Source organism: Sminthopsis crassicaudata, chromosome 1 (genome assembly GCF_048593235.1).
Source record: "Sminthopsis crassicaudata isolate SCR6 chromosome 1, ASM4859323v1, whole genome shotgun sequence".
Lineage (NCBI taxonomy): Eukaryota > Metazoa > Chordata > Mammalia > Dasyuromorphia > Dasyuridae > Sminthopsis > Sminthopsis crassicaudata.
Window position 1 is genome coordinate 717942995 of NC_133617.1, and position 17589 is coordinate 717960583.

General features: G+C 31.5%; 1 protein-coding gene across 20 annotated transcripts in view; it reads right to left on the reverse strand.

Annotated features, from left to right (window-relative positions):
- Positions 1-17589, reverse strand: part of CHL1 (cell adhesion molecule L1 like) — a 273073-nt gene that overhangs the window by 36669 nt on the left and 218815 nt on the right. For 15 of the 20 annotated variants that reach the window (XM_074284086.1, XM_074284068.1, XM_074284075.1 and 12 more), the window contains 5 exons: positions 14980-15146; positions 8757-8922; positions 5588-5715; positions 2263-2364; positions 1858-2055 (listed from right to left, as the gene is read on the reverse strand). In XM_074284086.1, coding sequence (XP_074140187.1) covers positions 1858-2055; positions 2263-2364; positions 5588-5715; positions 8757-8922; positions 14980-15146 — 761 coding nt within the window. The remainder of the gene's footprint in view (positions 1-1857; positions 2056-2262; positions 2365-5587; positions 5716-8756; positions 8923-14979; positions 15147-17589) is intronic. The other 5 variants (XM_074284088.1, XM_074284083.1, XM_074284087.1 and 2 more) reach the window with 1 other exon arrangement.

Below are 17589 nucleotides of genomic sequence, written 5' to 3' on the forward strand. Positions count from 1 at the left end.
TTATTAAAATAAAATGAAAATAATTTATTAATAAAAAGCTATCTTTACTATTTCTAATTATTTCACATTTTAAACATAAATTCACCTACAATTTTTCATTTTACTTTATTATATTGAGAAAAATGTTTCTAAAATATTACACATTTGCTTGAAAAATAAAGAAAACAAACTAACAAAAAACCTTCTACCTTGATAAAATAAATTATTCTAATTACACACATACATTCATATATATATATATATATATATATATGTGTGTGTGTATGTATGAAAAACAAGTAATTATTTTCAATATAATTGGTTCCCTTTTTAAAGCTATGCCTTTTATTTTCTTCATTTAATAACATTATTCAGAGAAGTTATTAGCTTTCATGAGATTGCCAAAGGGGTCCAACATACACACACTCAAAGGTTAAAAATCCTTTTTCCAAAGTGGTGCTTAATGTTATTAATTCAAAAAAGACAGGGTGATTATTTTCATAACAGTTGACTTAGTACAATAAATCACCTTGGGGGAGAACCCACAAAACAATGGGAAGTGAGCAGCCAATTCAAATGGAAAACTTCAAATGGAAAACCAAGCAGACAATACAGAATGACTCCTTTCAAATGCCAGCTTTTTTTATGTAAAAAATGGAAAATGCACAAACATTACAGATATGTAACAAGTTTAGTGTAAAATAGATTACACAGATGATTGACCCTTTTATTGTAGTTATTTCACATACCGAATCCTGCACTGGTGAACAAAGCATGAAATCATGCAAGGAAAGAACACATTAAGAATAAATGCCCAAAGGAGGGGTCTTAAATTTAGACTTTCCATATTTGAAGTTAAAAAAAAAAAAAAAAAGTAAATGTCCTGAGGGATGGAGCAGGGATTATGGGATTATACAAAATGTACATCAAACACACTCAAACCAATTATTCTAGGTCAAGGGAAAATTCAAAGAAATTGAAGAATTTATTTTGGGAAGTTCAGTTTTTGGGAGGATAAGGGAAAGTGTTTGAGGAACTTTGAAAAAAATATAAATCAACTTCAATTTAAAATTGTACTTCATATATATAGTGAATCAAAGACATGATTATGAACACTTCTAATGTCATAAGAAATGTGAAATACTTTCCTCTACCTTCCTACACATTGATAAACCATGCTTGAGTCTTCTAATGTGAAATGTTCTAGCACATGAATTGTGGACTATTCTGAACATAGTGTACTAACAAAAATGCCCAAAGAATTTAAATGAATGCTATAGTCACCTAAAGTCTCTCTTTGCAAGAGGGAGGAAAACATAAATAGAGACCGCTAAAGTAATTGGCTAAATTCTAACATCTATGTCTCACTATGTCTCACTAACTTCTATATCTATACTGGTACCTACAAAAAATGCTACTGTCTACTTATCCTGGCTTAGCATATTTATGCAGGTTTCTAATCCTCTTTGTCCTCCTGGATATAACAGAATGCCAACCTTAACCACTAAATGCCACTTAGAATCAGCTTAGAGTAATAGGTATTTTTTAGGATATAATAATTAGGATGTAGTCTAATTTTCTAAGAATAACATGTGCTGCTACATCTCTCAGGATAGGGGGGGAAAATAAAAATCTGGGTGGCAATATAGAAGATAAATATGTCTCCTTGTATCCTTGTGAATGTGTAATAGTAGTTGTTGTACAATAATGGTAAGGACTAAAGTTATAACTAATCTGTTTCTTGAAATTTGCAGGGAGTAGAAAGTATACAGTATGTAGTATGTGGCGTGAATCTTCAGAGGGCTTCCAGTGAAATTTCTCTTATTTAATAGGATGAGACTAAGCTAAAAGATATATAGAATGAAATTGTATGTTTACCTGCAGGTGGAGTTTCATGATAGTCAGAAGGATCACTGGGTAGACTCCTTCCCACAGCATTCACCCCTATTACTCGGAACTGGTATTTTACATATGGTGCCAGTGATAACAGGGCTGTAGTTTCATTTCCTTGAATTTTAGTCAATTCCGCCCACTTTCCTGGCTCATCTTTATTGCCTTCAAATTCTATAATGAACTCTTGGAGAAAAGGCAGATTTTATATAATCAGAATCATATACTTAAGCGCATTTAATTATAGTACATCCTGCATGATACACAAATTAGAATGAAAATGTTTCATCACTTACGTCACATAATATTGCAAAGTGCAACTTCACAATATTTTTAAAAACTTTTTCATAGTGAGATATAATGAAAAATTTTAATTATTGAATTATTTTCTACCAGTTATGATACTGTTGTGGCTATCTCCAGCTTCCCAAGTCAATCGCACACTCCTGTTCTGCCTTTCAGAGAGAAAGAGATTTTCTGGTGGGTCAGGAACATCTGAATAATAATTTAAAGAAAAGAAAATACATTACCACAGAGTAATAAGGGTGTGTGTGTGTGTGTGTGTGTGTGTGTGTGTGTGTATGTGTGTGTGTGTGTGTGTGTGTGTTCTTTTGTTACCAGTAATAAGGATTCCAGGGGCAGCTAGGTGGCACAGTGAATAGAGCACCAACCCTGAAGTCAGGAGGACCTGAGTTCAAATTTGATCTCAGACACTTAACACTTCCTAGCTGTATGACCCTGAGCAAATCATTTAACCCCTATAATTTCCTCAGGGTAAAATAAAAGGATTTGGATTTTCAGAAAATTAAAAAATATGATAAATTATAAATTATAAAAAGGTCTTTTCTTTCTATGAGTCGCTTGGTGGGTTTCAATTATAATTAATATATGTTTTCCCATTATGTATGTTGAGAGAGCTTTAGAAAGAAACAGAAATAGACTAAAAAAAGAAACTGCTCCTGTCCCTAAGAAATTTATATTTCACTGGGGGTAAACAATCTACACATGGATAAGTGTAGTTTAGAGTAGGCACCATACCTGTGATTTCCATAGAATAAGAAGCTCCTGGATGAATAAAAATCAATCAATAAACATCTATTAAGAGTCTATTGTATATCAAGCCAAATAGGGTTAAGTCAAACTTCTACCAATGTATTGACAGCAGCTTACATGTTTGAAGAGTTTCCTAGAACTTGAGTGATGATTTGCTCAGTCAATATATATTAGAGAAAAGGATTAAAAACTGGTCTTCATGGCTCTGAGATTAACTTATTATGTCATGTGACCTAAATGTCCTGAAATCCTTCTCCCTCACTATTTCAGTGTCACGCTACTTCATTGTTATGGACCTTCCCTTCACTGAATTACATGAGTATTCCTCTTTGATTTATTAGAAGGACTTTAAAAAATGTTTTAGTTTAGTTTTTGTTACCCCCCCCCCTTCAAGAGTATATAACCCTGCAGCTAGAATAGCTATTAGTCTAACTGAATTTAATAGGTAAAGGGGATACAGTTTAGCAAGCACCACATATAAATTTATATGCAGATATATGCATATACATGTGTATGTGCTACCTCATTTGATCCTCACATCAATCTTGGAACATAAGAACTCTTGTTTTCCTCAGTTTACAAGTAAAGAAACTGAATATGAGATCAGTTAAGAGACTTGCCTAGGGTCACACAGCTTGTTAAGTATCTGAAGCAAGATTTGAATAAAGATATTTCTGTCTCCAAATTCAGCACTCTGTTTACTGAGACAATTAGGTATCTATTTTATAAATATATCAGAAAGAAAGAAAATAAATTGCACTAAATCCTTTGGAATAACTGACATAAATTACTTTCAAAAATTAAAGAAATAAATAAGTACATAAGTGTATATATGTGTGTATGTATATATATGCATATATACATATATGTATATGTACCTCTGTGTATGTATATAAATTTGTAAACTCATATATTATACATATGTATGTTTATAATATATGTATATTTATATATACAAATATATACACATATGATAGATTCTCAAAATGTGACCAATGATGAGATTTCAACCCTCTATTATCTTAGGGGCAAAAAGGAAATTATCACTTCTTTATATTTTGATATTCTTTATAAATGTTTAATTTGGAATCACAGTATGATAAATTAATATTTAACCTTTGAAGTTATTTCATTTAAGCCCTCACTGCAAAGAAAAACACGTTCAAGCTCAGAAAAGTGATCTAAGTCACAAAGGTTGTAAGTAGATGTGCTCAAAATCAGAGATTTGTCCTCCGACTCCATATTGTCTTTCTCCTTCCCTTCAATGCCTTCAATTCTGCAAACACTATGTGTGCATAGGCCCATGTAGTTTGAGCAAGTATCCACTAGAGCAGAGTATACATCTGAGATTAAATCTTATGTAAAGAGAATAGAATGAAACTAAGATAGATGCATAAAAAGAATTAAAAGAAAAGCGGCTTCTGAATATATCATCCAATTTGCCATGAATTGTCATATGTTTATGGGGAAAAGTTTAAGCATATTTTGTTAATTTTTGAAATTTTCTTAGAAAAAAAAATAAATTTAATAAATATATATAACAGGATAAGCTCATGAATAACTATGATATATAATTATAATTTTACTGTATAATTACAAGTATAATTATATATTTATAATTATAAAAGATTTTAAAAGTTCAAATATGTATATATGTATTTATTTATAGATGAATATATTAAACATTTTTTTAGATATAAAGAAATAAAATATCCATATCCTGAACCTGGTAATTCTTTTTTTTAAATTAAAAAGAATAAAATAAATAGGTTGATTAATGTGACAATTATAATTTTATGGATCTCATGATTTGTATATTTAGCAGGAATTACATGGAGAAAAATAAATCAAGTTTTGTTCATATCTGGGGATAAAATATGTGAGTAAATTGAGGTAGGAAATTGTATAGATCTTTTAGGATAAACAATTTATTACTATAATAGATCTAAGAAGTTGTCTAGTTAGTTCAATCATTCATTTTACAGAAAAAGAAATTGTAGATATTAAATAATCAGTTTAAAAAGATATTAATAGTCAAGATTTTAACTAACCCATTCTGTTTTTGTGCAAAGTCCTCATAACTTTGAAACCTGACAAATAATTCCAATTTCCTTTGTTCTATTCGATATGAATATCAACTTTAACCACTAAAGGCTTTTGCAAGATTTAGAGTCACAAAGGCTAGGTTTATATGTCTGCTATATACCACATAGTTTGGATGGGCCTCAGTATGCTAATCTGTAGAAATGAGGTCAGTATAAGAGACTCTTTAATTCTTTTCCAATTATATGATTATGATCTTATGATCTTTGTGAAGTATTACTAGCTATATGACATCAGGATAAACACACAACTTGTCTAGTCTCATTTGTAAAAATGAAAGGGTTGAACTAGATAGTCCTTAAAATCCTTTCCAGAACCCAATCTGGATTCCAAAGATCCTTTGACCCACTGTTCCATGCTGCTTGCAATAAGTTCAAAATCAAATACACAAGTGTAAAAATGCTTAATCATATGCTGACTTCATAACATAAAAAAGGAGGAAATAAAGCTTAAGTTCAGGAAGCTAGCATTTTAGATCTAATTGTTAAGAAAAGATTTTAAACAAGAATAGAGGTAGATAATATATTTCCTCTTTATGATAAACCAATAAAGAATGACTTACCAAGAATGGTCACTTGAGTTGTTGCCACCGCTCCATCAAGTGCAGTATTAGCATGGCAGGAATAAAACCCTTCATCCTCTAAAGTGACATTTGAAATAGTCAGTTTGTCTCCATCAATTGTTACCCTGCTTTAAAGAGAGAGAGAGAGAGAGAGAGAGAGAGAGAGAGAGAGAGAGAGAGAGAGAGAGAGAGAGAGAGAGCAATTACCAAAAATAAAAAAGGAAAAAGAAAACAAATATCTATAAACAAATGCTCTAATTTCCTGAATACGATTTGACAAAATCTCTCCATTAGGATAATCAGTTTCTCCTTCAGAAGAAAAGAATAGTGCAGAAAAAGATGACAAAATTAAAGATAATTTCAGTGAGTAGTTGGTAATCCAGTTTTATTAAAGCATAGTCTGTACAGGAAGATAGCTTAAGATGTGGCTAGAAAGGTAGGCTGAAGTCCTATTAAGGATCATTTGAATATCAATCCTTTATTTATTCAATTAGCAATGGAGAGCAAATTTTGGAGCTGAAGTTATATGAATATTTTGGGAGTCATGTGAAGAAAAGAGGATTAAAAAAGACAGGTGTGAAATCAGGAGCCTAATTTGTGGCTATTGAATTCAGATAACAAGCAAAGACAACAAGCAATGGAAAATGGAGTTGAGATATTTGTTGTTTAAAGGGAAAATTTGAGACAAATGTAATAAAAACACTAGGGAAAGTTTCAACAGATCTTGGTAATTCCCTGGACATGGGGAGAAAGGCAAAAGCAATAGCCAAGGATGAAGCCATGGATTTAAGACTGAATGACTGAGAAAGTGGTTAGATAATTATCATAAGGAAATTAAGAAGAGGGATGTGCTTGAGTGGGAATGATAATTATAATGAGTTTAGGTTTATACATATGGAATTTGAGGTTTCAAGACAAAACCTAGTTGAAGATCTCTTATAAGCAGTTAGAAAGAAAAACATTCTAATATTGGGAAAGTTCTCAGATTAAAAGTAAGAATGTCAGTCAGCCTTCAATAGGGCTGTTGTTGTTCATCCTTAATTTTTGAAGAGTACTCTTCACATCACAGGATGATGCATTTGTTTATAGTGAGGCAGAATTGTATATGACCATGAAATCTATTCTCTTTCCCAAAGTCGTGTAATTCCAGTGTCAAGACAAAAATCAGAATAATTAAAGATGCACCAGGATGCAGTGGATGGCCCTGATAAGAGTGTAAAGAAGTGGGGAGCTTCAGGTTGCTCCCAGGAGTGTGGAGTTCTACAAATAAAAGGGGATGTTTAGAGGAGAAGCAGATTTTTAAGAGGGAAAAGGATGGGCTTGATTTTGGACATGTTGCATTTGAAGATGATTTTAATTCTTTCCACAATCTTGCTACCTCCAACTAAGACTCTTAATATATTCTTAGAACATATGTGATTCCTATGATTTTTATAGCCTAAATCAGAATGTTTAGTAAATTATAATAAAAGTTTCACAGTACTATATACTGTGAGAAAAAAAAAATTAAAATCCAATTTCTTCAGCAAAAAATTTGGCTGGTTTTATTATCTTTTTTAATTAAAATATGCAAAAGAATCAAAGAAATCTTATGTATTTCTCTTCTCACTTGTGAATGTCACCTAAAAATTATATCATCTTATTTTTCCTAGGATTTTTTCACTTACAGTAATAGACCTCAGTGTATGCGTACTGTTACTTATATATCAAGAGGAATATGCTTACATTTTTAAATGAAAATTATGACATTCCTAAGAAAAATGGTAGATTAAAGGGTGGAAGGGCCACAGAGACCATCTAGTGTAGCCCAAACTTTTACATTGGAGAAAATTTATATTGGCTAGGGGGTGCAATAGATAGAGCCTAGTCTTGGAGTTAGGAAGTCCTCAGTCAAGAAGACCTGAGTTGAAATTTGGTTTCAGAAACTTATTATCTATAGGACCCTGGACAAGTCACTTAGGCCTGTTTTTCTCAACTGTAAAATGAGTTGGAGAAAGAAATGGCCAACCACTCCAATATCTTTGCCAAGAAAATCCCAAATAGAATCCAAAATAATCAGATACAACTGACTAGCAAAAGAAGATTTTGAAGGGTCTTTTATTTTCTTAAACATCAGCAAGAAGGTGATATTAATGAGGAATAGAATATGAAGATGATGATGACTATGATGATGATGATGATGGAGAAAAGCAAGAAAAAAGGATGAGCAAAAAAGAGAATTGCTTGCCTTTTATATTTAGTATTTTTTGTTTAGTATCTCATTTTCTACTCAAAATAACCCTGTTCGGTAGAGACAATTTTAATCTCATTTTATAAATGAAGAAATTGAGGCTAATTAAAGTCATATAACTCACTTAGGGTAATACAAGTGTCTGAGGTAAGATTTTATTTCAAGTTTTCCAAAATCCAAGAACAATACTTTATCCACTGTGCCACCTACAGACCTCTAGGAAATATAACAGAGCTGTGATGTGAATGAAGGTCCCCTGTATTCAATCTCTTCAGAATATTTCTTCAGAAATTGAAGGATAAAAGACCAATAATGCTTTCAACATACTCTACTTTATCTCTGAAACACTCATGCTCAAGAACAACAACAACAATAATACTTTTCTCATTCCAGATTCTCCAGAAAAAGAAAAATATCATTAATGTTGACAAAGAAACCTCGGAGAGATGATTAAGAATGAAAAAAGGGTTAACAAGTCTTCTCATTAAAATTTTTTGGGTTTTATTAAATATTTTATATATATTCTTGTCTACTCTGAAGTGCTTGGAGGATGTTATGTTGTTCCTTAACAAATGTTATTCTATTCCTTCAGATATCTAAGTTATGGCTGCTTCAAATGCTCAATATGTAGGCTTTCTCATAGTTAACAGACTATGTCAAAATAACTTTTTTCTAATTCAGAAATCTGCAACAAAATTAAGAGAATATATATATATATATATATGTATATGTGTATACATACATACATAATACACACACACATACTAGTGTTACTTTTCTGCAAATGGATATGGAAGGAATTAACTGAAATACTTTAAGACTTTTTTCATCTTTTCCTTAACTAATGATATTATATCTTTCAAATTTCCCCCCAAAATGAAAGGCTTCTTACCTTCTGTGTAAGTTACATTTACTATAGGATATATCCCCATTGATTACCTGATATCTTCAGTTCCATTAGCTTCAAGTGCTTCCCCATCTTTGCTCCAAGATAACTTCAAACTGTGCTTCAAATGGGAATCACACTCTATTTCACAGTGCAAAACTAGCAAGTGTGACTTGATGACATGAGGATTCAGTGGAGAAATGGTAAGGTTTGTAGCATCTGTTAAACCACACAGAGATATTGTTTAAGAACTGAATTCTGTTTTAAAGATACTATTGTCAAATTAATTTGGAAAATGTTTATGGTAAATGTGCTAATAATATTTTCATGACTTTATTATTGTTATTAATTTCCTGTGAGGAACTGGATGATAGTAGAGAAAAGGCCTCTGAGTCAGGAATACCTGTGCAAGTTAACCACATGATGCTGATCATGTCACTTAACCATTCAGTCCTATAGGCAACTGTCTATGATTGTAAATTGCAGAACAGTACTATTTTGGATTGCTGAAGTAGAAAGGATTTCCTCAGTTGCTATTGTACATCCCAATGAAATCAGAAGCCCAGGTTAAAAATAAAATAATACTTAATGGCTTCCCATCCAAGTATGGATAACTAGAAGATCTGAAAATAATTGGCAAGAGAACAAAAAGTAATTAAAATTTTAGCTAATGATTTTCTCCTTTACAACTTTCATTACCAAATATGGACATATTAAAGCCAAATGGGGAATTATATAGATGAGTGTTTCCAGTCTTTAATAATTGAATAGTATCAAAAAGGTAAGGAATTTCTAATTTTACTTTCTGTAATTTAATTTATTAACTGATTAAACTTGTGTTTAATGTTTATGTGGAAATAAGTAGTTAAGTTGATCATTATAGGAGGACAGCTATCAAAATCTAAATGAAATGAGCTATATCTATAATACAAATTGATAGCAGCAATCTAATTAAAATTTAACATGTTAATGTTTTGGAACAGGAAAAAGATGCCACTTGTGATAAGACAGTATCAGAGACAGGACTTATGTAACAACAAAAAGGGCATGGTGTTTTTCCACTTTTCCCATTTTTGTTGTCAGATATAGACTGTATATTGAGATGCCAAATTTAACCCAATTTGGCATTTCTAATGTTATTATATATTCTGTAATCTACCTGATCTCCCCCAAAATAATTAAAATACAAAAGATTTAATAAATTTAATTGTTTGAAATTATGGACACACATGTATTATGTATAATATATATTTGCATATGTATGAAAATATAATAGACTAAAAGAGAGAAATTCAACCAAACAAAAATGTTTACATCTAAGCAGAAAAATCTTATGTCTCACTTCCCCTTCAATATAAGAAGTCAAATTTCCAAATGAAAAACATAATGTTTAAATCTACTTTAGTTTATAATAGTTACAACAATTTGGTTTATAATGTATGTATATATGTATATATACATATATATGCATATAACTATATATATACATATAGCATATGTATATTTTTAAGTATAGATAACTGTGTGTGTATGGGTGTAATTTTACAGAGCTGGATGATGGAAGCTTGTGGGCAGTGTTAACTCAGAATATTAAAAAAAATTGAAGAGCAAAAGCATATTAGAGGAAGACTAGAAAGATATCCAATTAAGCAACGTTATCCATAAGACATTTAAGGATGAAGACAAAAGAAAGAATTCAAATAAAAGAGAAAAAAAAAACAACAGAAAAGACCTGTAAATATTACTCTACCAAACATTTTCACCATCAACAATTATGAAATTCCCAAACATGTAAATCTCATGACACCAATTAAAAGTATATAAAAGGCAGAAAGAAAAAAAAAGCCTCTTCCAACTCATTGAAAATAAAAAAAAAATGTGTCCTGATTAGACCAAGTACATACAGAATAGATACATGCTAGAGGAATGACTATTTTGAAAGCACTAAGGGATCACTACTCAATGTATCTGAAAGAGGCAGAGAAATCAAACACATTTTTAAAAATGAAACCAAACCTGAGACCTTTTAATATACCTGTTCTCCTCCCCCAAAAAAGAGAACTCAAGAAAACATATCTACACTTACCAATTTATATATCTGTTCTCTCATTAATATATCATTTTTATCTGGCATCTACACATATAAGTGCAATCTTCAATAAATGTACTAAGAGGAAGCAAGTAGACTTTTACAATAAATATTCATTATTAGACCACATCTTTATCATTTTCATAATTAACTGAAAGATGTAGAAAATAAATTATTTTATTATACTCTTTTTTGTTATCAATTGTAAGGATGAAATCACATTAGATTTGGTAATAAACTATGTTTTCTAAAAAAGGATCTTTTATGCATAACTCAAAAATCATTTAGAATTTCTCGAAGGAAACAACAGAAATAATACTATTCAGCCTCTCTCCATAATGAACATACAATAATGCCCCAAATAAGGTGTATATTCATCAAAAGTACATTTCACTGTGATCTAGGAAATATATCCATGTCCAAGGTATAGAAGATCACATTGTGAATGTTGATGTCCTCCAAATGTTCTTCTCTGCACACTGTGTGGATTTTGTCAAGTTCCAAAATCCTGATGGTCTATAACTACTCAAAAGAAGTTGGTCTAACTGGGTACCATAGGAAATTCCTATTTAATGAAGCATGTCTAATTCCCAAATTACAATATATGTTTGGATAGAAATCCTAAGTGGATAGGTTAGCAATAATCAGTATCTACATATGCAGACTGTATAGCTCAATTGATCAACAAGGATTTAAGAAGTGCTTACTCTTTGTTAAGCACTTTGTTCAGCACAGGGGATGTGCAAATAGATGAATGTTCCTTCATTTCAAGAGTTTACATTTTAATGTGGGAGACAACATATATGCATATAAATATATGCAGAATATATAAAAATTAGTAAGAGGTCATTTAGTGAGTGAATAGCTTGGCAATTGGGGGATTGAGTTGGGTTGTGAAAGGCTTTATGAAGAAGACCCCACTTGAGTAAAGTCTTGAAGGATACCTAGGATTCCAAAATGTTTTTTTGTTAATAAAAAAGTGCATTTCAAGTTCTGCATAAACTACAAAGGCAGAGAAATGGGAGTAGAGTCTTCTGCATGAGGAACAAGAAATAAGCTGCAATAAGGACTATAGAAAAAAATGAATATATAAAATAAGAAGAGTTGTAAAAGGAGCTAGGTTATGAACATTATAAATGTCAATTTTTTTTTTATTTATGATTCTGGAAGCAAAAAGGAAACACTCGAATTTGTTGGGTATGCTTAAGAAACAATAAGTTTTGGACTTTAGAATCATCATTTTGGAACTTTAGGGGAAGAAAGATTAGAGTGGGTGGATGTTTGAGGTAAGAGGACCAAAAGAAAGGTTATCACAGAAGTAACACTATGGCTGTTTCAACTAAGGTAATGACTGACTGATTGGACAGAAGAAAATGTATATTAGAGAAATGACAGTTATGGCAACTGATTATCTATGTGGGAGTAAACAAATGTGAACAGTCAAGAATGGTATCAACATTATGAATCTAGGTGGTACCTTTGACAATAAAAGGCAAGTTTGAAAAAAGGAAAGGTTTGAGGGGAAGGATAGTGAATCTGTCTTTGGACATTGTATCTAATGTTTCTAAGACATCATGTTTAAAATAGGCATCTGGTGATGTGGGACTTGATCTCTTGGGAAAAATTGGACTGCATATATTAATCTTAGAGAAATTTGCATAGAGATCATAATTGAATCTATTGGAGTGGATGATGTCATTAAATAAGTAAATATAGAGAAAGACAGCCAAGGACAAGGCCTTGGACTACACTCAGAAGTAGTAGATGAGACATAGATGACTAATCAGCAGATGAGATTGTAAAGTCTCATTCTAATAAATAGGAGCACTAGGATACAGTATTTCCCCCAAAAAGAGAGGAAAGAGTATACAGAAGGAAAGAATAAGATCAATGAAAATAATTATCATTAGAATGGAATATAGAAGTTCATTAGTGACTTTAGAGTTTCAGCTGAATGATGAGTCTAAAGACAAACAATTGAAGGGTAGAAGGAAGAAAGTAAAACACCAAATAGAAATAGGTTTTTCAAGCAGTTAGGCTGACAAAGGGTGGAGAGATAGAGATTAATTATGGTATGACAGCTACTAGTTAGACTCTTTTGAAGTTTCATGGAAATTTCAATATGTTGTAGTCAACAGAGAAAAAAAAACAATAGAAAGGAAGACATTAGCAATTAAATAAAATACGGAAATCTGTGTCTACTTAGAGCTGAATAGGAAGGTTGATGAGGCTAGATTGTCTCATAACTGACAAAGCTCCATTAATGACTCCAAGCAAAGATAAGAAAAGTTTTTTAACATCAAGATTTTAGCAATATTTGTGCATGACATTAAGACACGCGACATGAGTGTTTACAAATAATTAAAAATGAATATTAGAGAGCAATGGTAAGCCACATATTATGTGTACATAGGTTATTACATATAAATAATGAGGAACTTTGAAGACTAGATGTAAGATATATTATCAACTAAAGTTAGGATAGAAAAAGCCAAGGAAGGAAAGGTATAGGTAAACAGGTTCCACAAGTTCTCTTGTAATAATTGGAGAAAGAAAAAAAAAAAGCCACTTCCAACTCATTAGTAGACTTCCTAGGAAAAAATTATAGGAAGGTATAGACAGAAATCATATGGAATAATTAATAATGGATAGTTCATGATTTACATCATTAGTCAGAGCTTATATATCAAGTATATCACAGATTGATTTGACTATTTCAGTACACATACATATGCATACATGTATAAGAATAATATATATGTATATACAAGTTTGTGAATGCATGCTTGTGTACATATGTGCATACTCACAAAGTTTAATGCTTTACAAATATTACCTCATTAGATCCTTACAACAATTCTGAAAGGTAGGTGCAGTTACTATCCACATTGTACAATTGAGAAAATTGAGGCAAATAGAGATTAAATTATTTTCTAAGGATCACATGGTGTCTGAGGTTAGACTTCCTGACTCTAGCTGGAGCTTTATGTATATTGAACCTATTTATATATATAATTTTATTTATAAATATAATTATATATATAATTTATATATAATTTTATATAATTGAGCTGCTTGACCCATTTTAAAACTCCAGATGTTTTAAAACATTTTAAAAATAAAAAGGACCATGAGAAGTGACAAAGTATTCAAAAGCAAAAGCAAAAAAAAGTGTATGAATTTCATGTGAATCTAATTTTAGTAGAAAGCACTTACACATCCTCACATCCTCACAAAACTCACACTTACACAAAGGAAATCCACACATTCTGTGAAAAAACAGTCTCAGTTCTCTTCCATTATAAAAGGCCTCTCTTTTAATGCTTTTATGTTAATGTGAAAAGGGTTCTTTGACTAATTTCTAAATCCAAACAACAGTAAAGCTGATGGTATGAAGAAATCCAGAACTTTTGTGATCTGTAAAGGAGTCCTTAATCAATTCGTTTTCTGTTGATTAACTTAAATAGCACCATCATCATCACATACTAAGAATAGTTTCCTACTTAGTTCTGTGACCTGGCACAGTGTATGTGTGTGTGTGTGTGTGTGTGTGTGTGTGTGTATGAAAGAGAGAGAGAGAGAGAGAGAGAGAGAGAGAGAGAGAGAGAGAGAGACAGAGAGACAGAGAGACAGAGAGACAGAGACAGAGACAGAGAGACAGAACCTTTTATTCTATAAGCCACACAGCCATTTGGTAAAATGAAATCCATTTTCAACATGAAGTTTTCAAATTAAAGAACAAATACTTACAATGTAAGAAATTAAACTAACATAACCAAGAAAGAACAAAATCAAAAGAGGAATATGAAGATCCCATTCTCTGCCATCCCTTGAGAACAACTTAAAATTTACAAATAGTTAGCATATTCTACATTATCCTTTATCATTAAACATTATTTGTAGTTATTTGACCTCTTTGTAAATAACATTTTCTAGAACGAGAATAAACTTGGAACTTGGAATATAAATTCTGCTATTTTCTTTAGAAAAATAAGAAAAAGAAAGAAAAGAAAGAAAGAAAGAAAGAAAGAAAGAAAGAAAGAAAGAAAGAAAGAAAGAAAGAAAGAAAGAAAGAAAGAAAGAAAGAAAGGGAAGAAGAAAGGAAGAAAAAAAGGAAGAAAGAAAGGAATTACAAAACAAAACTAGTCACATGAAGTTTCTTGAAAAAGCATAAGAGTGCAAAATACCTCTAATCGCCAAATGGGCAGTGACTGCCACCTCTCCTCGAGGACTCTTCACCCAGCAAGTATATGGACCAGCATCTTCTTTTGTTGTTTCTTTAATTTCTAAGGTTCCATTTTGATGTGTAGTGTAATGCGGACCTTCTAGCCTTTCAACTTTCGATGGCCTTTGCCTATTGATTGTTAAAATTATGAATTAATTTAAAGACTCAATTTTGCTTTCTCCCTCCCCCCCAGTCAAGCCACTTAAATTTAACTGTATTAAGGGGAGGGCTAATCTTTTTTTGTTTCTTCTTTCTTTGAATTTCAACATGTAACATGTAATACTGTATCTTCCATGAAATACAGGCTAATGAATGTTTGTTGAAACATTGATTTCTCTCTAATCATTCAATCATAGCCTTTTAAAGTTGTTCTTCAAACATTATCTATCCCAATCACTTCATTGAAAATAAAAGATTGAGAACCGGAAAGGACAAATGACTTATCTGAGCTAATTTCTATTTTCTAATCTCTAGGTTCTATAAATGGTGGATAAATAACAAGATTTGTCTCACCGATTACATTATTGGCCTATATTAAGAACTTAATAAAAACTTTTTTGTTTAATTGACTGTATGTTCAAATTTTTTGTTCAATTATGCTTACAGAGTGCCAAAATTGAACCTTCCTCAATTTTACATCAATACTTTGGTATACTTTAGATCCATAGACAAATATTCTGTTGCAAGTGTCCTACTGTTGAGAAAAACAAACAATGAAACAATAGTATAAGGATGACCTTTTTATTTTAGGGGAATTCATTTCTATCTAAAAACTGAGGTTCCCATTGCTTGTAAAGATACAACATTTCCTCAAGAGATATATACTTGAGAATCAAATACAACCACAGACTCCATGTGATAAGTCTGTGAATAGTTAAGATAGACTTCCCAGTTTGGAGCTGCTGAGCAAAGAAAACACTGAATAACCCTATTTAAAAAGTGGCATATGGCAGCAGACTTCATTAGGAAATCAAAACCCTCTTGAAATAGTCCCAGCTGTGGTTATCTGTATTGCCTTACTCTTGCGATTCTATAATAGGCTTATAAGATTCTACTTTATAAGATTATAGATTTAGAACAAGAGAGCTTCTTAGAGACCACAAAGTCTAACCCTCTAATTTTAGAGATAAGAGAAAGAAGGGGGCACTGAAGTTGGGTGACTTGTTCATCCGGCCATGGCCAACAAGTGGTTGATTTGAACTCAGGTCTTCCCAACTCCAAATCTAGTTTCCTATCCCTGGAACTTTAAATATTTTTGTCTGTTCTACTTTTCAGAGAAAATAGATTTTTGTATGTAGGATCATACTACTCAAATCAGTCAAGCAATAAGAATTCATTATATGTTTATTTACTTAGGGGACAACTCTCTAGAAAGGTAAAGGGAATGAAATTGGGGGAGAGATTATGAAGATGTAAGGAGTAGAAGACATCAATAAAAACTAATTTAAAAATTAAAAAAAAAATATTTATAACATGTCTATTATTTTCTAAGCACTGCAGATATGAGAACAAAGAATGAAATTCTGACTTACCCAGAGGGAATATCTAAATCAGAGATCTATAGTGGAAGGTACCATCATTCCTGATGCATTTCATTGTTCTTGATTCTATTAACGCTAATCCTGTTTGGTTAGCCAAGGTTAATTCCAAATCTTACCATTTCTCCTTTAAGTTTGAACTTGTGCTGATTATCTCAATTTTGCTGGGTTTTGGTTTCCTCATTGGATGACAGAGCCTAAGTTCCCTCCTGACTCTAAAATTATTTTATTATTATTGTTGTTTTATTTAATTTCAAATTCAAAGGTTGAAATTCTTAAACACATTCATTTGGCATTATTTCAAAAGTTTATTTGTCCTATTGTATTTAAATGCTTATGTTATTGACAATTATATAAGGAGTCAGTAACCAGACTCTGATTTGTTATTAATGCCAAGTGGAAAAAAAGTCACGTCTCATCTTTCTTCTCTAACAAGTATAATAATAATTAATTTCTTAGAAGAGAAGAACATAATGAGAAAGGTTAGAGCTCCTTCTCTATTTGAACATGTGGTATAAAGTGCAGCAGTCCCAGAAGGCATCACAATAGCACCAAAACTTCAATCTCACTGCAATCTCAGAGATATGAGTTTCCTCTCCTCATAAAGGTCTTGTCCACATATGTTTTTAGTGTGTATATTCTTCCTGTGATTTCTATTAGAGTAAATAGGGTGCATATATTTGTGGGAGAAAATGTAAATTCAATGGAGAAAATGCTCTAGGATTACATTTTTTACTATAAGACATCTTTAAATATCTTTGCTGTAGACTAAGTATCTATCAACTTTCATCTGACTGAAGCAAGTTTCTCTTTCTTCAATTGAAAATGGAGCTCAGCGGTAGTGTATTGAGGAAATATCTTTTAGGTATCACAATTTTTTTTTAATGTTTTACTATCAGATCCTGCTCAAGTCACTTGACTTCTGTTTGCCTCAGTTTCTTTATCTGTTAAATAATTATCTCATAAGATGGTGGTGAGGAGAAAATCAGATAATTGCAAAATTCATATCACAGTGCCTGACATATAGTAAGCAC